General features: G+C 44.1%; 1 protein-coding gene across 14 annotated transcripts in view; it reads right to left on the bottom strand.

Annotated features, from left to right (window-relative positions):
* Window positions 1-12,129: 12,129 nt before the first annotated feature.
* The window catches only part of LRRFIP2 (LRR binding FLII interacting protein 2), a 412,043-nt gene continuing 398,708 nt past the window's right edge, over window positions 12,130-25,464 (bottom strand). For all 14 annotated transcript variants that reach the window (XM_085607556.1, XM_085607555.1, XM_085607540.1 and 11 more), the window contains 2 exons: window positions 21,227-21,331; window positions 12,130-13,118 (listed from right to left, as the gene is read on the bottom strand). In XM_085607556.1, coding sequence (XP_085463682.1) covers window positions 13,008-13,118; window positions 21,227-21,331 — 216 coding nt within the window. In that variant the 3' untranslated portion in view covers window positions 12,130-13,007. The remainder of the gene's footprint in view (window positions 13,119-21,226; window positions 21,332-25,464) is intronic.

Here is a 25,464-nt window from a genome sequence, read left to right as displayed (position 1 = left end):
GTGGTTTTGAAGTTGATACAGCAGGCGGGGCAAGGAAACCATCTTGAAGATGGCTGATCTGCCAAACAGCGAGAGTGGGTCTGTGCCCTAATTTGTACCCACAGCAGGGCCAAATTCCTTTCCCAAGACACGGGCTGAGAAGATGACAGGAAGAGCCCCCCCCCCCCCTCCCCCCAATACTTAAACCCATCGGGAGCCATCGTAACCTCCTCTGCCCATGTGGCATCCAGCCCGTAGAGGCCAGAGGAAGGATTTCAGAGTATTCATATATAGCCCAGATGTCTCACCAAAGATTTGCATTATCCTGAGCAGTCTTGGACCCGACCGGTCAGGTTGTGTAAGAAAAAACAACACATCATGCGCATATAGAGCTATGCGGTCAGAGACGTCCCTGGACCACTCAAAACCACGGATCTGTGCATCTATCCTCACCCAGGCCGCAAGGGGTTCCATGGCGAGCGCAAACAGATAAGTGGAGAGAGAGAGAGGACAACCCTGGCGTGTACTCCGCCCAATGGGGAAGGTGTGAGAGGTTGATTCCGTGACACGGATAGAGGCGGTAATGTGGGTATATAAGAGTTGAATCTATTTGAGACTGGAACCGAAGTTTAGTCAGCTTAGAAGTGCAAAGAGGTAGGTCCAGCTAAGAGTCTCAAATGCCCTTTCGATGTCAACCAGCAGTAGCGCCGCCGACTCTTGGAGATGATCCACTGCAGTAATAGCGTTGTGGACATGGCGAATATTATGTCGTGAGGCGCGGCCTGGCATGAAGCTGGTTTGGTCTGGGTGCACCAGGTCTGTAATGTATGGTACTATGCGGTTGGCAATAACCTTAGCCAGGAATTTGGGCTCCACATTTAGGAGCGATATTGGGTGATATGATGCGTGATGTTCAGGGGGTCGACCAGGCTTTAAGAACACCACTATTTCAGCAGGACGCCAGTCCCTTGGAAGGCGCTGGTATTTAACCACTCTGTTCAATGCCGCTAGATAGGGGGTCAGCAATAGGGACTGGTATTTTTTATGGAATTCACACGGAAAGCCGTTTGGGCCCTGTGCCTTACCTGGGCGCATCTCAGAAAGCACCTGAAGTTCCTCTTCTGTTATTGGGGCATCTAATTCCTCTCGTATTCAGTCCGCGAGGGCTTGTGGGGGCATGTCATCTATAAATAAGGGGAGGCGAAATAGTTTCTTTAGCGGCATATGGATCTGCATAATTATCTGCAAAACTGCCCGCAATTTGCAACCAATCAGTAAGTATCTCCCCGGTATGGCTGCGAGTATTCTGAATAGTTAAGGAGCAGTGTGCCCGTTGGCCAAAACGATGTAGCAATGCACTGGATTTGTCCCCCACCCCATTGGTATGTCCTGCTACGTGTAGCCAACCACGCCACTCTAGCCTCATCCATAAGTTCACTAGCATAGGTTTGCTGCGTATGAAGCAGTTGTTGCCATGCTGTCACCATCTCCCCCTACCTCGGCGCTCTAGATATATGAGCTGTGCTTCTATCTGTATCAGTTTCTCATAGTATGCAATATCTGCCCCCCTGAAGTGTTGTTTCATGGCCTCCCACAGGTTCCCAGGGTATTCCAGTGTCCCGGTATTATGAGTAAAATAATCTGTAATGGCGGTGTGCATGTGTGTCCTGTATTGTTCGTTCTGCAGATGCCACTGAGATAATCTCCAGCGGAAAGGGGGCCGTTTTGAGTCTAATCGTAATTTCATCTGCACAGGTGAATGGTCAGAGAGGCCTCTGGGTATAATCTCTGTCGACTCAAGCCTATGGATATGGGCGGTAGACATAAAAATTGTCTATGTGGGAGAAGGACCTGTGTGTACTAGAGAAATATGTGTAACGTAGGTTGGATGGATGATGTCTCCGCCATGTAATCTATCCAGTCCATCTCCTGGATCAGAGACCGCCGCCTTGATTGTCTTATTTCTGGCAATCTCTCTGTGCAGCACCATCTATCTGCCTGTGGACAGATGACATCATTCCAGTCACCTCGACTATTGTTAGGCCCTGAGGAATTTCCACCCATGTTGTCATCAGGCGTTCCACTAGGCTCCATGTTAATGGTGGGGGGCGTATACACTGCTCTGCACGAGCGGTTCGCCATATAATGTGCCCTTAACTATGACATATCGACCCTGCGGATCAGACCATGTTTTATCATGAGCGTAAGGGACTCTGCGATGGATTAGAACAGCCACACCCTTGAGCCCCTAGTAAACCCAGAGTGGAAAGCCTGGACCTATCCAAAACGTGCCAGGCATGGTGTCTTGTTGCCCAATAGGTGTGTTTCCTGCAGCAGTAGAATATTGGCTTCATATCTGGCAGCCTGGCACAATACCGCTCCCCTCTTGACCTTGTCCAGCAAACCACAGACATTCCAGCTGAGGATGCGTATGCGCCTATCATAAAGCTTAGGCATAGCTAGTGGCGTGGTTTGCTGTGATAAATGCGGATGGGGGAAGATGTCAATTCAACATGTTCAATGAAGGTGGTGCATCTAGAATGTAGAGATATGACACAGAAAATAAACAGTAACTTTCCCCAACCCCACTCCCACCCCAATACCTCAATGAAGCGTCTGTCACAGCGGGGTATGTGTCCTGACTGCAACAGGGGGGAAGGAACCGCCTTCTGCCAATGGACCCCCAAGGAACTTCCCTTGTGCATACAAGTGTTCCCAGAATCAAGAGCATATGCCAATAAAAGTAGCCCAGATTACAGCGCCGTTGGCGTTGTAAACAGCGTTTTTGGGTATCAAGAATATGCAGGATGTTGTCTTTCATATATTGTCCTCTGTTGATCGAATGCGGGATTTGCTAGGAGTCTTAAAGTGTCTCTTAGAGCGTGACCGCGACATTGTTTTTCAGTAGCCTGGGAGGCCTTGCGACCTAGGCCCCCAGATGACAAGTCTGAGTCTATCCCGGGAGGGGTGTGTGGCTTAAAGCTAGTGATTTCATCTGTCCAGTGGAACACCTCTTCTGGTGATTGAAAGAAGTGTCCGCGACTTGTAGGACACCCGCAGCCTGGCAGGAAACAGCAGGGAGTACTGGATTTTTAGACTCCGGAGTCTAACTTTGGCCTCTGTAAACAATTGTCAGCGCTGTTGAACCATCCTCGCATAGTCAGGGAAGATCATAGGATATGAAGTATAAGTAAGGGTCTCCTTGAGTCTGGCTTGCTGCAGAATTACATCCCTGTCTTCATAGTTTAAAAACCTGGCCATGATAGGCCTGGGACGGGCTCCGGGCAGCAGTTTCTGCAACAGGGCCCAGTGTGCCTCGTTCTTTCTCCGATGCCCTGTCTGTGTTGACCAGAACCTCTTAGTTGTGGAGCACCAAGAACTGTGTGTTGAATTGGGCTGCCAGGCCAAAATTCTTGACGTCATGGCTCTGGCAAGTCCTACAGCCATCACTGTGTTTATGGGGCATATGTACTCACAACCCTAGGAGTAGTCTATCTTCGGCCTGGATGTCTTCTCTGGTTCGATGTCTGGTTACTCCTGGAAGGAGATAAGACGGTTGACCTTGGTCTCCGCTGCCCCTCGTGTCGATGTCAAATCTCCGCCGTTGATGTAACTTGGACAACCTGCCATATCGGATCCATAGTTGTCTTCCTCTGCACCGAAAATCTCTTCTCCGTCCAAAATCTCAGGCTCTGCACTGGTTTCCATATGTTGTGGGCCAGACATCAAGCTCACCAATATGTCTTTTTTGACCTGAAATGTTGACACGCTGCACAGTTCTGTTCGTTGTGTTCAAGGAATATACATAAATTGCACACTTAATGGTGATGATTGTTGCGCTATTCAGATTTACTGAGGACACCTTCAGAATGAGATCAACTCCATCACCCCTCCCGGACCATTCTCTGATCAAGGTGCAGAGTGATTGACAAGTTGTTGGGAGCAGACACTGGTTTACTATGTCCAGCGGCCGAATCTTTGTCGATAGTGCTTGTTTCTCCGATCCTAAAAGTCCTCAAAAAAGTACTTCAAAGACAAGCTTTGACAGATGCATCCAATGCCAGAGAAAAACAACCTGAAGATGGAGCCGATCACCAGTCATAGGCGGAGTTGCTATACCTCGTGACTCGCAAGACTTCTTCGACTTCTCGGCATGTGGGCATCTCAAGACCATCCCCACTGAATCATCAGTAACTTGAGGGTGGTGGGCCAAAGTTAACTGGTGTTACATGGGGAATTCTGAGGCATCATTGGGAAATATGGAATTATTGGTGGAATTGGTCATTTCAGATCCGATTCCCCTGGTAAGTTGCTCATTTTGCCTCAAACTTTCTCCTGGAGATTTCTGCTGCTTTCAGCAGCTGAAATAGAAAGCAGCCAAAAACTCAGGGGGAAAGTAAAGAGATCCATAATTTGCTTTTACCAGCTCCATCAGAAACTACTGCAGAAATAAGAAGACACAAATATGCAATGTTATCATTAAAGATTTCAACTAGCACTGCCACAATGAATATGCAGTATTCATTCCCTCATTAAATTCTCAACCCCTTCGGTGCATCGGATGGCCAGGAGCAGTCTGACGCATCAGTGCTTATGTGCGGACGGCTCCTGGCTGTCCACGCACATGGCACTGTAAATCCCTCTGGTGCGGGCACCAGAGGGATTTCCTTTTCACCCAAACAGCTCGGGAGCTGGGGAAGAGCTTCCCAAGCTCCCGAGGCTGTCTCTTTGGTTTCTGTGCAATGACCATCAGCGCGCACGTCGCACTGACGTCATTGCACAGAAACCAAAACTGCAATGAGCCAATAGGCTCATTTCAGTTTCACTTTCTACGTGCTCAGGGGGCTAGCTCAGCCCCCGAGCACATTGAAAGACAGGAGAGGTATTTTTGGAAAAGGGAGAATGTCAATCAAATTTAGCTGAAAAAAAATCCCCTTTTCCACCCATTATTATGTGGGATCATCGTGCTGGCACAAACGTCCTACCACCCAGCGTTCCCCTTGGTCTCACAAGTAAAATGATACCTCACTTGTATGGGTGGGCCAAGGGCCAAAAATATAGGGAATAAGGATATAGCACAGAGAATTCTAAGCACTACATTTAAAAAAGAAAATGTTTTTAGCCACTTCTGCATTGGAGAGCCACACAAGTGAGGTATCATTTTTCTCAACAGACCAATGGGAACGCTGGGTGGTAGGACATTTGTGCCGGCACAGTGATCCCACACAAAAATGTGTGGAAAAAGGGATTTTTTCAGCTACATTTGAGGTTTGCAGGGGCTTCGGAGTAGGAAAACGTTGGTGGATCCACACAAGCAATACCTTCCTGGACTCCCCCGGGTGTCTATTTTTCAGAAATGTTTGGATTTGGTAGGTTTCCCTAGATGGCCGCCGAGCCCGGGGCCAAAAACCCAGGTGACCCCTTTGCAAAATCAGGTCGTTTTCTGATGGGTAATTTTGAGGTCTCCACAGTATGTTTTAGGCCCTAACCAGTCGCAGGTACTAGGGCCACCCACATGAGTGAGTTACAATTCTTATCGGGAGACCTGGGGGAATGCTAGGTAGTAGGAAATGTGTCAGCCCGGTGACCACAACTTTCCCACACAGAAATGATAAATGTTTTTTTTCCAGCTAAATTTGAGGTTTGCAGGGGATTCTGGGTAGGAAAACGGGGGTGGGGGTCCACGCAAGCCGTACCTCCCTGGACTCGCCCGGGTGTCTAGTTTTCAGAAATGTTTGTGTTTGGTAGGTTTTCCAAAATGGCCACCGAGCCCCGCGCCAAAAACCCAGGTGCTCTCCTGGCAAAGCCAGGTCGTTTTGTGATAGGTAATTTTGATGTCTCCACAATAAGTTTTCGGCTCTTCCCTGCTGAGGGCACTTGGCCCACGCACACAAGTGAGGTACCATTTTTATCAGGAGACTTTGGAGAATGCGGGGTGGGAGGAAGTTTGTGGATCCACACAGATTCCAGAACTTTCCATCACAGAAATATATATATATTTGTTTTTTACACAGTTTGAGAATGGCAAGTGATTCTGGGTAACAGAACTTTGTGAGAGCCACACAGGTCCCCCCCAACCTGGATTCCCCTGGGGGGTCTAGATTTAAAAGATGTATAGGTTTGATATGTTTCCCCGGGTGCAGGCAGAGCTAGGGTTCAAAATCCACAGCTAGGCACTTTGCAAAAAAAAAAAAAAGGGTCAGTCTTCACTGTAAAAATGTGGTTTGTCCATGTTGTGTTTTGGCCTGTTTCCTTTCGTGGGCACTAGGCCTACCCCCACAAGTGAGGTAAACATTTTATCAGGAAGACTTTGGGGAATGCGGAGTAGGTGGAAGTTTGTGGATTCACACAGATTCCAGAACTTTCCATCACAGAAATGTGAGGAAAATGTGTTTGTTTTTGTACAAAGTTTGAGGATTGCAAGGGTTTCTGGGTAACATAACCTGATGACAGCCACACAAGTCAACCCATCCTAGATTTCCCTGGGTGTCTAATTTTCAAAAAGTATAGGTTTGCTAGGTTTCCTTAGGTGAGCTAGGGTTCAAAATCCACACCTAGACAATTTGCAAAAAAATAGGTCTGTTTTCACTGCAAAAATGTGGTGTCCGCGTTGTATTTTTTTGTTAGGGGCACTAAGTCTAACCACACAAGTGCAGTACCATTTTTATCGGGAGACTTAGGGGAACACAGAATTTTGATCAACTCTTCTTACTTTCTATGCATTACTACGGCCTTCCAAATGTAAGACAATGTGTAAAAAATTTGCCACTTTCAAAAAAGTCCTATAATTAACATGGGTACCCACAATTTCGGAGATGTGCAAATAACTACTGCTTCTAAACTATATATTTTGTTCCCATTTTGGAAATACACGTGTCCTTTATGCCTATTTTTCACTCTTTATATTTTACCAAATGAATTGCTATATACCAGGTACACAATGAAAAAAGATTACAAGACGCAGCTCAGTTATTGGCTCTGGGTACCTCGGGTTCTTGGTGAACCTACAAGTCCTATATATCCCCACAACCAGAAGGGTTCAGCGGATGTAACTGTATATTGCTTTGAAAAATCTGTCATACTTAGAAGTTACAGGTGAAAACGTTGGCACAAATGGCTGTTTTTTTCAACTCATTTAGAATATTTCTTATTTTCAACTGTTAGTTTATATAAAAGAAACCTTGAAGGATCTACACAAATAACCCCTTGCTGAATTCAGAATGTGGTCTACTTTTCAGAAATGTATAGCTTTCCGGGATCCATTATTGCTTTTACAACCATTCTACCATTAACTGAAAAGAAGTTGAAAGTACAAAAAGTAGGAAAAATAGGCTATGTCCCAGTAAAATGTCAAACGTCTGCCTGTCCCTGAAAGCTGGTGATTTCAGCGCCACAAACCCTTTGTTGATACCATTTGTGGGGGAAAAGAAAACAGACGCTCTCTTCTGTAGCACTTTGTCCTCATTTCCCCACCACCACCCCCCAAACAACAAGCATTTGCAATGCAATAGGTCTTGCATTACTGGAAGTTTGACCTACTGGCGTTGCATTATTAGCAATGCCAATAGCTGAAAGTTTCAGTAAAGCGAGACATTGCATTACAAATGCTTTTGAGACTGTTGCCTTGTCTTGCGGAGAGGGTGAGGGAGAGAGAGAGAGAGAGAGGAAGCATGAAAGGGTGAGGGAGAGAGAGGAAGCATGAGAGGGAGGGGGAGAGAGAGGAAGCATGAGAGGGAGGGGGAGAGAGAAAGGAAGAGGGATAGAGGGCAAGAGAGGGAGAGGAAGAGGGGAGAGAGAGGGAGAGGGACAAAGAAGTTGGGAGGGGGAGAGTGAGAGCGGAAGAGGTGGAGAGGTAGCGAGAGAGAGAGGAAGAGGGGAGACGAGATGCAAGAAGCACCCTATAAAGCAAATCAGAAGGAGGTAGAATTTTCAATGCTTTTTAGTCTCTATTGGAGGGTACATACAAGATTGAATTGGTAACCAATCTTTCTTCCTTTGGAAGCACCGCTTAAATTATAATTGAATTGTGTACTTTTACCCGTGATAAGAGTTGAGCGCATAAAATTCTTAGGCAAAGTTTTGTCAAGTTTAGGAAACCATTCCATCTTCATGAAGCTTGCAGACCAAGTTCACCCCGTCCTTCCTTTGAAGCACCAGCAGATGTTTCTTTCTTAATACTTATGTTTTAGTGAGTACGATTTCTGAAGAGCCTGCTTTCTTCCTTAAAATGTGTTCACATACATCTATACTGGTGTGTATTATTTGTTTTGCCTGCAAAGTAGCTCAGTGAACTGAACACCTAGCTGCTGAAATAGGCAGTGACCGCGAGTCAGGAGTTAAAGTTCCAACAACGTGAAATCATTCCACAGTCCTTTCGAGGTCAGCAAAGGGAGTACCATTAAAATAGATAAAAGTAACATTTTCTGTTTACAGCTTATACAACTGCAGAAATGCGGTATACGGTGCTAACAAAATATATTGTTTTTTTATTTAACTCTAAAAGTGAAGCTCGCTGGTGAAAGGGCTGCAGATATTTTAAAGACGACGAGCAAGGCCTATTATCTACTGCAGGCCCATTTACAAAACAGGCTCTTTTCCACCGCTGTCAAATTGTTGTGTGAATACACAAGGTTGGACAAGGGAGTCTGCTCAATAGTGCCCAGCAAGCGTGCAGAAATTCCACAGACAAGAGAGATTTCCAGGATTACCTCCGAGGAGTACACAAGTTTCTTTAAATGCAATTTATCTTATGTGGCTAGTATCCGGAAGGTCTGGCATAGCTTCTCCCTCTTGGATGCTCGTAGGTCTCCTCTGGCTTAAAAAGACAAAAACCATCCTGATATGGAATGACTACACGAGACATCTCTGGTTTGGGATTTCCTTAACCGAGCTTCACGCTCAGTTGCTCAATCGTTGAAATAAATAAAAGGGAAATTGCATCATGTATCCATCGGCAAAGCGCTTGAGAGCCTCTTTGGGGGTAAGAAGCGCTGGCATGCCTTCATTCCTGCACACAACCAATTCAACCTGACAGTGTTTTAAAAGTATGTCCTTTCCAATGGGCGTTTGACCTTTGGTGAGAATGTTACGGTATTGAATGAAATTGGTGGTCAAAATTCAACACTATCACCACAAAGGACGTGTGATAGATCACTCCCCACAGTGAAGAGAACGCTTCCCTCACCCTCGGATCCTACCGAAAGCAGCCAGGCTTTAAGATACAGCTTGATTGATCCGGCCACGAAGAGTGAAGTTTAAACTCCGGGTGCTGCAGTCAAGAAAATCTGAAAATACAATCTTGCATTTTTGCAGCAATTGTGTCAAAGTTGAACTGTAGTTTGCGGCAAATCCATCTGCGAACTAGGACCCCGTAAAATCATACTCATCTTCTGACTGCACAAAACCGCATAGATGGGTTTTAAATAGCGTGATATAAAGCAGCATGTTCGACAAACCATTCAGCAACAGAAACCCTATTATCAGGGCTGGTGCTACATTAAGACAACTGCAGACCGAAGCCTTCTAGTGCCACCACAAACAGCCAGAGTACATTCGTTTGCAAATGTCTAAAAAGGCTTAGTTTCTATGGGAACGGGAGTACACAAACAGTGAAGCTATATTTTACCTGCCCTCTTAAGAAATGGCAACGGTGATTAATAGCAAGATCAGAAATTGATTATTGTGCAACAGTTCATGGTGGACTTCATATATGCAGGTGGCAAACAAATCAGAAGTATGTAGCCTGCGTGCAATTAGAACTGATGTCCCTCACCCCTCCAAATAGAAAAGTACATTGGTTGGCAGGGACTGCCAGAATATGGCACAAAGTTGACGCAGAGACAAAGCTGAGCACCATGTGACTAGAAGAAACGGTTCACAACCTCTCGTTCCTTCCGTTGCTTCCCTGTGAAATGGATCCAAAAAGAGAACAATCCCGCAAGTGGTGCGCGCACCACAGCGAGACGTGCTTTCAAGTCTGGGTACGATAATTGAAAGCACATGACAGCCGGTGCTCGTAACAGACACCAATAGGCCGTGGGCAGAGCAATGCGCCCGCCTTTGGCCAATTGTGTGCTGTCTTTTATAAAAAGACACACGCAAAGGCCAATAGCGGGCCACAAAAGGAAAAAGCACACGCACCAGCGTGTGCGAATGATTCCTAGGTCAGCTTGTAAAACCCCATTTTTAGCTACTAAAGGTCTCGCACTGCGCGAGCAGTGATACGCACTGCGCACGCTAGGCGTGAGACCTTAAAGAAATGTAGCTGTATTTTGGCTAATTTCTGGGTCTCCTCCAGGGGAATCCACAAACCCTGGGTAAGTTCAAAATTCTCATGATGTTGGAAGAAAAGGACGCAAATTTGGTGTGGATACCTTATGTGGACAAAAAGTTACAGGGGCCCAAGCATGAACTACCCCAAATAGCCCCAAAAAAAAGGCTTAGCACAGGGGAAGGCCTAGCAGCGAAAGGGTTAATTCGAATTGTCAGAAAACGAGCGGGGTGGGAGTGCTAGTCTGATGGAATCCTGACACGTTAAGTAAGATCTGCTAGGTATGGTTCTCAAAATTTCTTGATATGACCATATTACTTGCAATCAAAAACATATTCTCACATGTTCTCTTGTCTTCCTTACTTTCTGCAATCTTTCATTGATAACCAACTGCTGTTGGTTTATAGGTCTTGCTCATGAAAAATTCAGGTTTGAAGATTTGCAGCTTTAATAGGGTCAGGTAGGCTGGTGTCCCCCACAAGGACACACTGTAACCCCAAAGTGCAGGATTTATACTGCATCTAAGTGAAGTAGAGTTGTCAGTTCGGGGCTATATGCGTCATACCTAAGACTACTCCTAAAACGTCCCTACCCATACTCTTTGCTCTTCTTCAGGCTCCTTTCAATTACATCATTTACTTCAAAGAAAAAAAGATGTATGTTTTTCAGCTACTGTCACCATTTTTCATAAATAAGTATCAAATCCATTCAAGGCAACCAGGTGTTTTTATTTTTTCTGGTCATAAGATTGAAACATGAAATCTTGGAAGAAATAGAAGAGTTTACATGCATGTTTGGAGAATAACCTACCATTCAAGTGAGCCCTTAATCAAGGAGCATTGTAAAAGAACTTGCTTCTAGGCTACACTGCTCTGACTGTACCATTGGATTCTATTCTTTAAATATTGAGGTGCACATCTCTACAAGGCTTTGCGGACTTGAAGTCAATGTTTTACATTTTACTCTTATGTATACAGGCAAACAAAATAACATTCTGAGCACATTCATTACCTTATTCTTGAGTTTAAGTTTGATCCACAGTTCTGTCTTCCACTTGGACATGGGTATATAAACCTTTACTTACCCAAGAGATTTGGTTGAGCTGTTAAGGTTTTCTTTAAATTGAAACAGTTTTTTGTTCGTACAGATGTTCTTAATACAACTCAAAGGTGGGAATGGGTTCTTCAGTGAGCCTCATTTAAGATCACTAACTACCTTCTTTTAAAATATCACACTTTCAAAAGTATATCGAACAACTACCCCACATCCAGTGACAACTTTTGTAATCCCTCTGTGATGAGCTTTTAGTTGAAATTTACACTGTTGCCTAGTTGTCTTTTTTGTGGGATTTAATAATCAGTGTTGATATCAGTATTGTCAAAACACCCGATTAGAATCATTTCACCTCGTTTTTCCACCACAGCACTTATGATCATTTTGATTATAACCAAGGGAATAAAGTACCATGCCTGCGGTATTTTATCTAGCAGCTGTTTTGCCAAAGCAGCTCGAAAACTTCCCAGTGACTGGTAAAGTTAAATTCTAACTATTCAGAGGCAGAACTGAACAAAGTAACAATTAATTTGTATCTTAAAGGTACAAAACTATTAAGGACTTTTCTGAAGTGAGCAAATTGTGTGCCACCAGTGGAACTGTGCGTCAGAATTTAGGTAGGGATGCAAAGCAAATGATGACGAATCTGGTTATAATTTCACTAGAGCAGCAAAACAACCACAATAATTGACAGTAATGAAACAAGCTCATAAAAAGATGAACTCTTGCTGCAGGTTAGATTTTGAGGCCTAGCAAAAAGGTATAGTCTGATAAAATAAATCCAATTTATCACGTCATAGTAAGGAAAAGCAAAAACACCCACTGAGTAAGTAAAGTGTCCATTTAATAGAGTTCTTTGTCCGAGGACCCAACCCACACAAGCAGCAGTTGTGATACAATTTTACAATGTACAGCAAAATACCTGTATCTTACTAGTATTAAAGTGCTTACTCTTATACTAAGAGTAAGAGCTAATAATCCCATTATAATACTCTAGAATTCTGAAGAGCTACCACCCATGCAATAATGCAAGATTTATATACATTCCCTATTTTTTACATTTTTATAGAAATTTAAATATCTTACAAAAAAAGTTTCCATTGATGTATAAAGTTGAATGAACATAGGCTCAAAAAAGTATCTTTTTTAAAATATAAATGTTAGCATTAATTTATTTCAGTATGTAATAGGTTTGAACAATTGTACAGCATTGATGCCCATATTGCACCAAGCAGAAGGCACTTGTGCTGTGTGGTGTCTTGTTTCATTAACGGTCGTAGCCTTGAGCAAGTATAGTTCTTAGAGTTGTAGTAGTGCATCCTCTTCTGTTTCATGCAGCAGTCTCCAAGAGCCCAGCATCGTAAAGCAGCAGAGTTTGTGAAAAAAAACTTGATTATATAGTTGTGAACAAACAAAAATGTTCTATTCCACCTCGTCCCCCTTCCTCTCCAAAAACAGTCATACAGCATCTTGTGCCCCGGCTCAATCTAGAACCAAGCTGAACAGGGACATCCACCATTGTTCAATAAGATTCACACTGGTTTCCATTCTCTCATAAATTATAAAATGTTGCTAAATTATGATACTAAAATACCACTGAACACTGGGGCAGATGTTCGACATTTTGTGCCATTGAGAAAGTACGTATTAAAAGTAAGGGCTAATTATTCCAAGGAGCAGTGCAGTTTCCAGCATTCCTTTCGCTCTACTGCTGACTAAGAAGTGCAGTCCTCGTGGCCTTCATTTTCTCTAAGCGTTTCACTAAGTGGCTGTTGGTCATCTCCATTTCTTCCATCTTGTCTTGTACTGTTCGAAGCTAGATAGAAAACAATAAGCCACATTACTTAGTACACAAATCATTTTGGAGTTGATATGATGAAGTAAAGATGATGTGTAGGTCAAATTCAGATTGTTGCTTCATTTGGTTAAATGTACAAATCACATTTTTTTAACCACACAATATAAGAGCTCATTACGATGTCGGTTGGAAAGCAATCAGACCGACTCCTTGTCGGAATCGGGACCGACCGACCGACCGATTAAGATAGTTGCGAACACCGTTCGGAAAGTCTCCCATTGACTTCAATGGGAGCCTGTGTTCCGACCTACAACACAGGCTCCCATTGAGTAAAGGGGTGGTTGCGGAGAACCTTGCACCCCGTGGCGGGCACCCCATGGTGCCTGCCACACTGTGCATGGTTTTAAAGGGCGGTCTCTTGGGTACTCCCACCGGCCCCAACCGGAGGTCTCAGGGTGATTGGGAGCCTGCTAAGGGCCCCCAAAGTCAGTTTCCAACAGCTGTTCCGTGCCAGACAGACTGATTTGGAAAGGCATTGTAATACGGCAGTCAGAAACACAGTCCGTAGAGCTGTGCGATTCGACTCGGAGTCTCTGAATGCCTGTCTGAACAGTTTCAGAAAGACCGAATGGTTACCTCTCCATCATAATCGGTTGGTCAGAAATGTTTCCGAGTTGGCTGGAAACATAGGTTCCGATGCTGTTTAGGAGAATCCGACTGCCGCTCGGAGCCTTTCGAACCCACATCGTAATGAGGCCCTTAGTGTCATTTACAAAAGAAAGACTTGACATGTTAGTGAGAAAACAACAATTCAGTTAAACAGCCTCTGAAGCTTCTATGGTGAAAAGTAGCATTTGTTAAGAATGGGAGCTGGAAAAGTGGTACAGTGTAGTTCCACAGAGGTTGCCCACCAGTTTGCCAATTTATCTTAAAAAAAAATAAAAGGGATATCTACGTCATCAAAACCATAGCTCACATCCAAAATTGGGGGCTGCCTATGACCTCACCTATATCTCTGGACATAAAATGGATAAAATGGATAAAATCTCATATTAACTTACCATTAACAGGGTACAGTACAACTTCTTGATTGAATTTGTTTTTTTTATCTATGGATGTGCTGTTAAGTCCAGTTTTTATTGGTATAAATATCATAAGATCACAAAAAACCTATTTAGAGTGAGTTATAGTTTTGATGGCAGGTACATGAGCTATGGTTTGTATAGGTGGCCATACCTGGCAATTTGCGAGGACTTTAATTTAGTTATAACGTTTTTTTTTCTCCAGAATTTCTTGGGAGTTTTTTTTTTAATTCGGTTATACCAGCCCAAACAAATAAAATATAAATATAAATATATATAAATATATATATATATATATATATATATATATATATATATATATATATAAAATACAGCTTTGGGTGAAATTCTGCTTTGTCATGTTTGATGCAAGTTCATTCAGCGTTTTGTACTGTAGCGGAGAGCAACATTTCCTATGCTGGGAAATCCATCTTTTTTTGACGAGGTCCTTTTAACTCTCCTCTTCAAAACGAAATGCATTTTTTTTTTTAAAGTGCAGCTGAACCATACCAGTGACTATCCCAGTCAAAGGCTTTCCTCGGGCTGGGTGAATGGTAGGTTTGGGGGAAGGCCTTGTCTAAGGCTGAATGTAGCACAGCTCAAACATAATTCAGTCATTTCTGGAAAAAAATACTGGCAGATAAAGGGTATGTAGTAAAATATACTGTGCCTGAACCCAAGGGTGTAGTGGTATTGGTCGCAGGCTAAAACAGTGGTAGGAAGCCTCAAACACTGGGGGAATGGACCAACACACATGGAAAATGATTTACCAATTATAGCTTAAGGTCAAATTGGCGATTGTTACGTTTTGGAAGATGGCCAAAGCCCCTACATTAGAGTATTGGTGTTTAAGAGCGTGGGAGGTTCCTTCCATGGAATGATTATGACACTGGCTCCGAGAGGGAGCAAATAAGTTCCCAACCATATTGCCAGTCATGGATTATGTGACTGAATAACACACACTCCAAGCCCCATTAAAAAACAAAATAATTCTAAGGTATGGACTGAAAAGGACAAGCTACTATTTAGGAAAAATAGGTGTTAAAATTAAAAAGATGTTTTTTTGAAACAATATATTAAGAAATGACAATGACTGCTAGTATCTGGTTGCAGGAAGACACTTTTTTAGAAAAATAGGAGCTGCTGTAATGCCAGAAACAGAAAGAGTTTACTGAAAAGGACAATCCAAGGTTTGTTGATATTGAGGTGAGAGTTCATGTGGAATTTGGGGAAACACTGAATAACGACATTTATCACATTGTCAATTTAAATTATGACAAGTATATGGTTGCAGAGGGCATATTCTTACTGCTGTCACTGTGTTTTGGTGGATGATCTTCGCAGGAATCAGAAATTAAAAGGGGTGGGGCCATCAACTATAATGTTCTGAATACCAGGATAGATTGAGGCATAAGGAAAATGCTACTTACCCAGTATGCATCTGTTCTTGGCATAGAGAGCTGTAGAGTCATATGCTTTAGCATAGATCGCCATCTGGTGTTGGGTCTGGATGTTTGCACTTTGTTTTTGTTCAAAGAAGTCTTGTAGTCACGAGGTAGGTGACTCGTTCTTATGGTGATAGTGCGCATGGGCATCGACTCCATCCTTAGATTGTTTTGGCGTACAGGGTGATGGAGTTAGTAAAGTAATAAAAGGAGCTGTCCATGTAAATTGTATCCAAGTAAGATATCACTGCAACAGGTAAAGGTACCCGGGGAGGCGGGTGGGTGCATATGACTCTACAGCTCTATATGCCAAGAACAGATGCATACTGGGTAAGTAGCATTTTCCGTTCGAGGCATATGAGCTGTAGATCATATGCTTTAGCATAGACTATAAAGCAGTTATTTCTGAAGCAGTGGCTAACCTGTAGTTGATGCAGTGGTTTGAAAAAGTGTTCATAAAACTGCCTGGCCCACACTACTTGTTGTTTTGCTGACACATCCGCAATAATGTTTTGTGAATGTGTGCGGTGTAGACCATATTGCAGCTTTGCAGATGAAATCTATGGGTATGTTTCCTAAGAATGCCATAGAAGCCCCTAGTTTGCGTGTAGAGTGCGCTCTACGAGGAATTGTTAGTGTGCGTTTAGCTTTGATGTAGCATATTTGAATGCGCTTAACTATCCACCTTGCAATGCCTGATTTTGATATGGAATTGCCTTTATGTGGTGGAGAAAAAGCAACAAAGAGTTGTTTGGTTTTCCTAAAAGGTTTTTTTCTTTCTATGTAATAAATAAATGCTCTCTTAACATCTAATGTGCGAAGGGCACTTTCTGCCACTGAATCTGGTTGAGGGAAGAAGACCGGCAACTCAAAAAATTGGTTGATATGAAAGGCAGAGATGACTTTAGTTAAGAATTTGAGGTAGTTCTAAGAACCACTTTGCTTTGATGTATTTGCAAAAATGGTTCCTCTATGGCTAGTGCCTGGAGCTCACTGACTCTTCTTAGAGAAGTGATGGCTATAAGGAAGGCTACCTTCCAGGTGAGAAATAGTATTACATATTTGTGCAACGGCTCAAATGGTGGACCCATGAGTCTTGTAAGGACGATGTTGAGATTCCGCACTGGAGAAGGTGGAAGTCTAGGAGGAATGAGTCTTAAGTCCTTCCATAAACGCTTTAATAGCAGGCACTCTAAAAAGAGACAAGTGCTGTCTATTTTGCAGATATGCAGCTATTGCAGCAAGATGTAAGCGTATGGATGTGTACGCTAAATTAGAATGTTGTAGGTGAAATAGATAATAAATGATGTTTTGTATTGAAGCATCCAGTGGATTGATTTGATTGTTGTTTCAATAAACGACAAACCTCTTCAACTTTGCTGCGTAGCATGCTCTTGTGGTAGGGCGTCTAGCCTCTTTGATAACATTCATACAGAAGATTAAGGTAGCCAAACTGAGATTTCAGGTGCCAAATTGCAAGGTTGAGCTGATTGGGATCTGGATGTTTCTTATCTCTCCATGGTTCTGAGTAAGAAACTTGGGGGAGAGGTTTAGTTTTTGGTGGGGAACTACTGATAGCTCCAACAGAATCCAACAGACCTTGAGCCAGGTTCCACTGACGTGCTAAGCATTCTTGTAGGGGACGCATTTGAAGTCTTGCATAGGCAACGATTAAAATGCAAGAAGCCATCATTCCGATCAATTGCATGAACACTCAGGCTGGTAATGAGTGTTGAGTCTGAAACTGTGATATTAGAGCTTGCATGTTGTGAATCCTGACTAGGTTGGGGTACGCTAGAGCTTTGCGAGTGTCTATTTTGGCTCCTAGATACACTTGTGAGTTGGATGGTTGGAGGTGAGACTTGGTAAGGTTTACAGTGAACCCCAAGTCGTGAAGCAGTTGGACTGTCCTTGGAGTGTGATATAGGCAACTTTGTTGTGATCTGGCTTTTATCAGCCAGTCGTCTAGGTAAGGGAAGACATGAATGTGCTTTCTTCTTAGATGAGCTACGACGACTGCCAGGCACTTGGTGAAAACTCTGGGTGCTGTAGTTACTCCGAATGGGAGAACTTTGAACTGGTAATGTTGTCCGTCCACCACAAACCGGAGATATTTTCTGTGAGCAGGGTGAATGGGAATATGGAAATAGGCGTCCTTCAAGTCTAAAGCGGATAGAAAGTCGCCTTGCTGAAGTAGTGGGAGCACCTGTTGGAGTGTGGCCATGTGGAAGTGGTCCTACTACGTACAGATACAGCTGTCTGATGTCTAGTATAGGTCTGAGAGAGCCGTCCTTTTTGGGAAATAAGAAATACAGGGAGTATACCCCGGTCCCTTGATATATTAATGGGACAGGCTCTATAGCACGTTTTTCTAACAGAGATAGAACCTCTTGCTTTAAGAGGGTGAGATGTTCCGGTGACATTGCATGTGCTCTTGGAAGAATATTTGGGGGGAGTGCTTGTAAGCTACAGGCAGTAACCATATTGGATAATTTGTCGTACCCACTTGTCTGAGTTAATTGAATTCCAGACAGGTAGGAATTGGGAGAGACGTCCCCCGACAGGATTGGAATGATCAAGGGTAGCGAAGGGAAGTCACTGTTTGTTTGCGTGGGAAGTGCGTGTAGAATTACCGCTACCTCTTCCCCTACCGTTGTTTAATCTGAAACCTCTAGACTAACCTCTGGATGAGGGGGATTGGTTGTTGCCCTTGTAAGAGGAGGAGGCATTCTCAGTGGACACAGTTTTTGAGCCACCCCTGTAAAATTAGCAGCAACAAGAACCTCTACTGGCAGGTAACTGTAAAGCCCCCATGGACTTTGCAATGTCAGTCTTTTTTTATCTTTTCCAGCAAAGTATCAACAGCTGGGCCGAAAAGATGCTCTTTGTCAAAGGGTAGGTTAAGTATGGAGGTTTGCATCTCTGGATAAATCCAGAGATTCTGAGCCAAGCGTGTCTGCGTAATAGTATACTGGTGTTAATTGAACAAGATGCTGTGTCTGCTGCGTCTAGTGCACATTTAATGGAGATGTTCGTAATAAGTTCCCTTCCTGAATAAGGTAGTTAGCCTTAGATTTATATTGGTCAGGCAAGTGAGTTTTTCTAGCTCATCATAATGATCCCTGTCATAAACTAGGAGCGCCTGGGCGTTGACAATGCGCCAGTTGTTTGCTGCCTGTGAAGCTACTCTTTTGCCCGAGGCATCAATAAGCTTGGACTCCTTGTCAGAAGGAGGGGGTCTCTCCTGTGGCTTGCGAGATAGCTCTCTAGCGTGCGATGGAGACTACAAGAGTCTAAAGGCAGCTGTCCTTTAATATAAATAGGATCGGTAAGAGCGGATTTGTATTTTGTATCCACTCTGGGTGTTATTATTCTTGCCCTTACAGGATCCTTAAAGACCTAATCTGTGTGTTTTAGCATGCCTTTCAGCATTGGCAAGGTATGAGTAGTTCTTTGTGAGGAAGAAAGTGTCTCAAAGAGGAAATCCTCTTCTAAAGGCTCTTTATGAAGTTCTACCCCATGATAATGAGCAGCCCTGTTACCATAAAGAAACCTACGATATTCCAACCTCGCACTGGCCGAAACCCCGCGCATCCACAGAGCCACAGCAGGCGGAAGATCCATCTCTCACATTGCAGCCAAGACCTGGAACGAGCTACCGGCAGACATCAGACGCGGCCCCTCCCTGAACACCTTCAGGAAGACCCTCAAGACCTGGCTCTTCGGCTAAACAGATCTGCGGACCCCCCGCGCCTTGAGACCCTCACGGGTGAGTTGCGCGCTTACTATTCCCTGATTGATTGTTAAGGAGCTCGAGGTAGCCAATGTTGTCATCAGGTGGGGTAGGTCTTGAGGGAGACAAATCAGGGTCATTATCTGTATTTGGACCTGTGTGGTAATCTCCCAAGCGTCAGTGTCCTGATCCTCATCCCCATCCCCTTCATCCTGTGGGTTAGGTGTAATAGGCCTTGGTGGTGAATTTAATGGTGTAATAATCAAGTTAGGATTAGGACGAGGAGGGGGAGGAATATAAGGAGGAGAAAGGTTAGTGCCACCATTCTTCTTCTTAAGAGGGATATGATAGTTCTCTGGCAAGTCAGCTTTCTGTTTTTTTGGAATGGTTGCCTGAATATGTCCTGTTTTATGGTTTATAACCAGCTTTTTCTGTTTCAGTCGAAAGTTGGCTCATTAGGTGGAGGGTCTTTGGGGAGAGTGTCTTGCTTTTCCGTGGAGATTTTGGCACCAAAGGTTTCGGCTGCGAGCCTTTGGGCGTTGATGGTTTCGGCTCTGAGTGTTTGGTCTTGGAGGGTTTCGGCTCTGAGTCTTTGGCCTTGGAAGGTTTCGGCCCAGATTCTTTGGGCTTGGAGGGTTTCGGCTCAGATTCTTTGGGCTTGGAGGGTTTCGGCTCAGATTCTTTGGGCTTGGAGGGTTTCGGCTCCCGCGATGAAAGGCTCGAAGGTGGAATCTTCAGTCTCGAAGGTATGTTGACCGATAGATGCTTGGTCTTATGTTTTGTTGCTGAAGGTGTCTGTTCGGCATCAGAGCGGGGCTGGCTCGAGCCTGAGCCAGAAGGCTTCTCTTTTTGTTTTGGAGCCGGGCCGGTGGGCGGGGCATCGGAAACGTTTTATTGGTGCCGACCTGAACCAGAGGGCGAAGGAGGGACCGGAGCCCATGTCTTATGTGGAATGGGCACAGGAGCCCTCAGTGAGGTCTTCCTCTTCTTCCATGTCGGAGTCGGCCTCGGACACAAAGATCTGCTCTCTGTCCTCTGGCTCTTGAGCTGGATGTTGGATACCGGAATCTTCTCATAGGATGCCCGGAATAGAGTCGCTCTGATGCTGCATTTCGTGGCCCGAGCCAGACGATCACGAAGTGTCTTTTTCGATCGGAATGATCGACATGCGTTGCAGTCCTTCTCGTCGTGTTCCAGGGACAAGCAGAGGTTGCAAACTTCGTGCAAGTCGGTGCATGGAAATTTAGCACGACACCCGGGAGATAGCTTAAATGGGAATCCGTTCGGCACGGGTAGGCCTGACTGCCTGCCTAGAGTTTTTTGATGAAAAGTTTTTCGAAGTGAGACGATGAGGAACCACGATCGATAACAATACCGTTGAGGGTAGTGGATTGTGCGGCGAAGGTGTCCGAAAACGGTACTGAACCGGAGCACAGCAATACACATCCGAACCTGATGGCGGAAAAAAACAATCTAAGGATGGAGTCGATGCCCATGTGCACTATCACCGAAAGGAGGAGTCACCTACCTCGTGACTACAAGACTTCTTCGAACAAAAACAAAGTGCAAACATCCGGACCAAACAACAGATGGCGATCTATGCTCATATGCCTGGAACACAGAAAAACCCGTAGCTACACAAATGCAAAAGGACATGGACATTGCACAGCATGGTGCCCTAATTATTTTCCCAGCATTCCTTCCCTCCTCACAGAATCATCACTCCGCAATGATGTACCTAGCTGTAAGAGGTATATTTAAGGATGTCCACAGAGACCTTAAAACCAAGTTATCTTAATCATAGGGATAGCCCTCAAGGGCTAGTTTTAACAGAAACCCACTCTTACAAAGGAGAATATAGATTACCTCTCGCTGAAGTTTTCTCTTTTCTGCTTTAAGTTCATCTTCCACCTTTTCAGCATTCTCTGCAGCAGATTTATACCTCATCACCTGTCCTTCGAGTCTTGCAATCTAGAGAATATAAATAATCAAGATCATTCATTTTAAACTGTTTTTAAGTAAAGTATTGTACGCATCACTAAACATTGAAGTTCTGGATAATTTGAGTGCCCAGTTTGAATATTATACCACCCACAGACGTGTCTATGGCCATACTAAAGTTAGTGTAAGCCAGTAGAATCCACGGTTTCTGGTGCTGTGTGCGTTTTGGACAACATGTGGCCTCTTCTCACCCTGTAAAAAAGTTACTCCTCTACTGGGACTTCACAAGAGCCCCAGGACTGCAATAGGGGATCGGCCAATGCAACTAATAGAAAAGAAGGATCAAGCATAGGTGGTGTGGCAAGTAGGTGGTGGCCTCTGGCCCTGTGCCATGAGATTAAAGTGAGGCTTAAAACATTCACTGCTCATCAGTATTCTTTAATATAAAGATTCTATGTCTTTAAGGGAGATTTCATAGTACACAGTGTGTCTTTGATAAGCAGCAATACAGTGCCCTCTATAGCAAACATTGAGATTCATTTTATTTCAGGAGAAAACTGCAGGGTTTATAAAACTGTAATTGGGTACATTGTTTTACAACCATGCTTGGAGTTTAAAAGTGCAAAACGTGGGATTTAAAGACAAAATTAGACATACAGTTGATCACTTTCAATGAGAACACAGGTCCTATTTAACTAAGCTGTATATAATGGGATGCAATGAAGGTGGCCCAAGGTATATAGATTTGCAAAATCCACAGCATGAAGCTGGAAATAGAGGGGCTTTTACAGAATAAAAATTAAGGTACATAATAAAGAACACAGGAGTTAGAAATTGACTTACAGACTTGTCAAGGAGTAATAACTTCTGGTAGTAGAAGAGCGTAGGAAAGTTCAGGAGGCATAGAAGACTTTAATTACATTTGAAAATAAATAACACTAACAACCACTACAAAGGGAAGGATATACAGACGAACAACTGCGAGTAAATTTTGTTTAAATAGAAGCAGCCCAAAATAAAATGTTCTGGGTATCACGAATAAAAAGATGGAGCACTGATGTACAGCCAAAATGTATAAATAAGACATTTTATGAGTATTTAAGGAGGATATACTCCCGACAGTTGTATCCTAGCAAGGAGCAGTTAGAACAAGGCTCAGGGAGTAGTGGGCTACGAAAGTGACCTGAACAGAGTGAGGAATTTGAATTACTATTAGATATACTTTGTAAGGAAATGCCTCCTTTTGTATGGTCACCCCCAAGTTTTTGGACTGATACTGCTGGTTTTACGACTCTGAGGGTGCACTAACTAGACCTCGTGCCTGTGCCCTTAAACTGATAAGCTGAACTGGCTTATAACCAATTGGCTGAGCTAGCTTACCTGTAATTCCCTAGTAAATGGTACTGAAGGCATGTGAGTTAAAAGGTGCCCCCAGGGATTGCAGCGCTGATTGTGCCACCGTGGGTGGGACATGAGCAAAACAAAACTCCCAGCCTGCCATTTGCAGGCTGTAAAAGCAGTTTAACTGCTGGCCCAACTTTGCCATTTAAAGCAATGGCAAACCCAGACTTCCCCCTGGTATATGTGTAGGTCACCTCTATAAAAGGCATATCAAGTCCTAAGGCAAGGTGCAACATATTTCACGGGCAGAACATGTAACTTTACATGTTTTGAGAGTGAAAATGCAGAACTGTCATTTTTACTGTGGAAAAGTTTGGTCGCCCAATTGGCCAGTGCAGAGTTGCATGCTGACCCAATCAGCTGTGTTAACTCTGGAACGTGTGACCAAAGTGGGTTATCCTAGGTATCAAACAACTTGTTACATAGCCTGACTTGATTCTCAGGTCACAATTAATGTAACAAGTTGCAGTGTGCAACATTAGCAAAGCTCCAACTTTGTTGCAGTCAGCCCCCTGTGCCCAAACTGGTTGCACACAGTGTCCTGTAGTCGAGACAGCACGCTTACCTGGGACGGCAGAAAGCTAACAACTCCTAGGTAGGAATACAATAGAGGCCTGCTCTGGAAGGAGGTTTTGGCCGAAAAGGCGAGCTTCAATGGAGAAGCTTCCTTTGAAGGGCCAAGGGGTAACAGTTGGGAGAGGAGTTGCCAAACTGGTTTTCCAGGAGCGTGTAGGTCCCTTGGTAACCGCATCTCTGGGATGGGCTAGGGAGCTTCACACACCAGGAGAGGGGTCCTGCTATACTGGAAGTGGGCAGAATGGTGCATACTCGGATGCCTAGACGTCACACTTCGCAGGAAGTGTTCATCAGGTGAGAAGGAACCTGCCAGCCCATTGGCTAACAACTGCAACTGCCTTGACTGCATTTTCTGAGAATAAGTAGGGCACCCCTGACCCTCTGAACTCTGATCTCAAATGGCATGGAATGCACCTCTTGAACCTGGTGGCTAGTAAAGGAGAAAGACTGCAGCTACTGTGTCCTACTCGAGAATTTAGCATCTCAAGAGCCCAGCCAAGTGGCCTGTTCATAGCACAGGGACAAAGACTTCCATCCACTGCCAACCGGTGCATGCAGCACCCGGGACCCCGACCTGACACACAGTTGCACCAGAGTTCGCTGACCCCAAGATTGTCATCAAAATGCAGTGGGGACTCCTAGAGGACAAGTTATTGACCCAGGAAGGATTGGCCTATGACGGCGATACTGGGTGACCAGTAGTTCTGGGGCGACTGGACTTTTGACAGCATTGAGAGGACTTAGAGGGACGTCGACCCTGTGACCAGGACAGCCTCACCCCCTTTGTGCATGGAGGAGTAGTCACAGCAAAACCCCCGGTGATCGCATTTCATCCACAGCATTCTTTGAGCATGTTCAGTATCCTTCATCCCTTGCATCAGGACCACTTCCATAGCAAAGCCTGCAAAGGATAAAAGTGCCTGGAAGTGACTGAAGACTGCTTCACCTGCTGAGGTAACAGCTGCTGAACCTCCTGACGGGCTCCCTACCGGGGATGGTCAACTAGAGTGATTAAGAGACTGCATTCCAATTTCCCCAAACCGTTTGGTGAAAACGTTTCTAAATTTGTTGCATTTGCCAATGCTGGTTTGTGGTTTCGTGAAATAACCCAGTTTACTATACCTTGGAAATTATATATCTCCACCAACCTCTGGTGGATCTTTTTTTAGAGTGGAGTCTAAAAATACAGTCTATTTTTATAAACTGGTGTTGGATTTCTTTGGTGTCTTGTCAATTTCTTCAAGTGTTTTGATGCAGTTTAAATGCTTTACACCTGGTTTTGTAACCTTTGCTGCTCATAGCCACAGCTACCCTGGGTTGAGCTGAAGGTCTGACAAATGAAACCCAAGGGTCCTGAAGGGGTTGGTAAGTGTATTACTCAGTGAGGTTGCACAACCACACCATATAATACACCCCATTTCCTCAGATTTGACCTAGTGTATGCAATTGTATTCATAATAGGTTCCCACAATGAATTTTGGCCAACAAACAATCCCTATAGGGAAAAGGAAGATTAAGATGTGTCTCAAGACACCAAAAAATAAATGAATACGATTAGCTGGACTTTAAAGATTCTGTGTAGTAGAATATGAATTTTGGTCAGACACTCACAAGGGGTGGGGGGGGGGTTAAAATAATGTACATTTTACTAAATGCCAGGTTAAGAACTGACAGTGGAGTCTGAGCGATTGGAAAGGGAGAGAAACATCCACTATCCTCTCTCTGCTCCACATTGGTTGAATAACTATCCATGACTTATCCCACAAAGCTGACAGGTGCGGGGGTGGTACACAGACCGTGCCCAGCCGAAGATGGTGGCCAACAAGATGAGACACTTTAGGTTTTGAAATATGTGCCATACTAGAAAAGCAGTGCAGGTCAGACAACATAAGGCACAACAAGTTAGCCAGAATCTAAACCATTCTTCCAGGAAAGCATAAGGTGGTGGCACTGCACTACTACTGGATCAGCATGGCTTTTCGTTGTTTAACCAACCTAAACAGTCTCCCACTTTCGCTATCCCTAAATTTCCAAAACACAATGGAGTCTTGTATTGTTCACACTGGATCCAGCAACAAAGGGCCCAATGCCTTGCTTCAAAGGGTCCGAAATCAACTTTCTTGGATATCATCCTAAACCGGATTTCTAATGCTTTGGGGATTTATAAACATCTCTAGGAGTAAACT

This window comes from Triturus cristatus, chromosome 5_2 (assembly GCF_964204655.1).
Source record: "Triturus cristatus chromosome 5_2, aTriCri1.1, whole genome shotgun sequence".
Lineage (NCBI taxonomy): Eukaryota > Metazoa > Chordata > Amphibia > Caudata > Salamandridae > Triturus > Triturus cristatus.
Note: the sequence above shows the minus strand (reverse complement) of the source record. Positions and strands in the feature narration are given on the sequence as shown.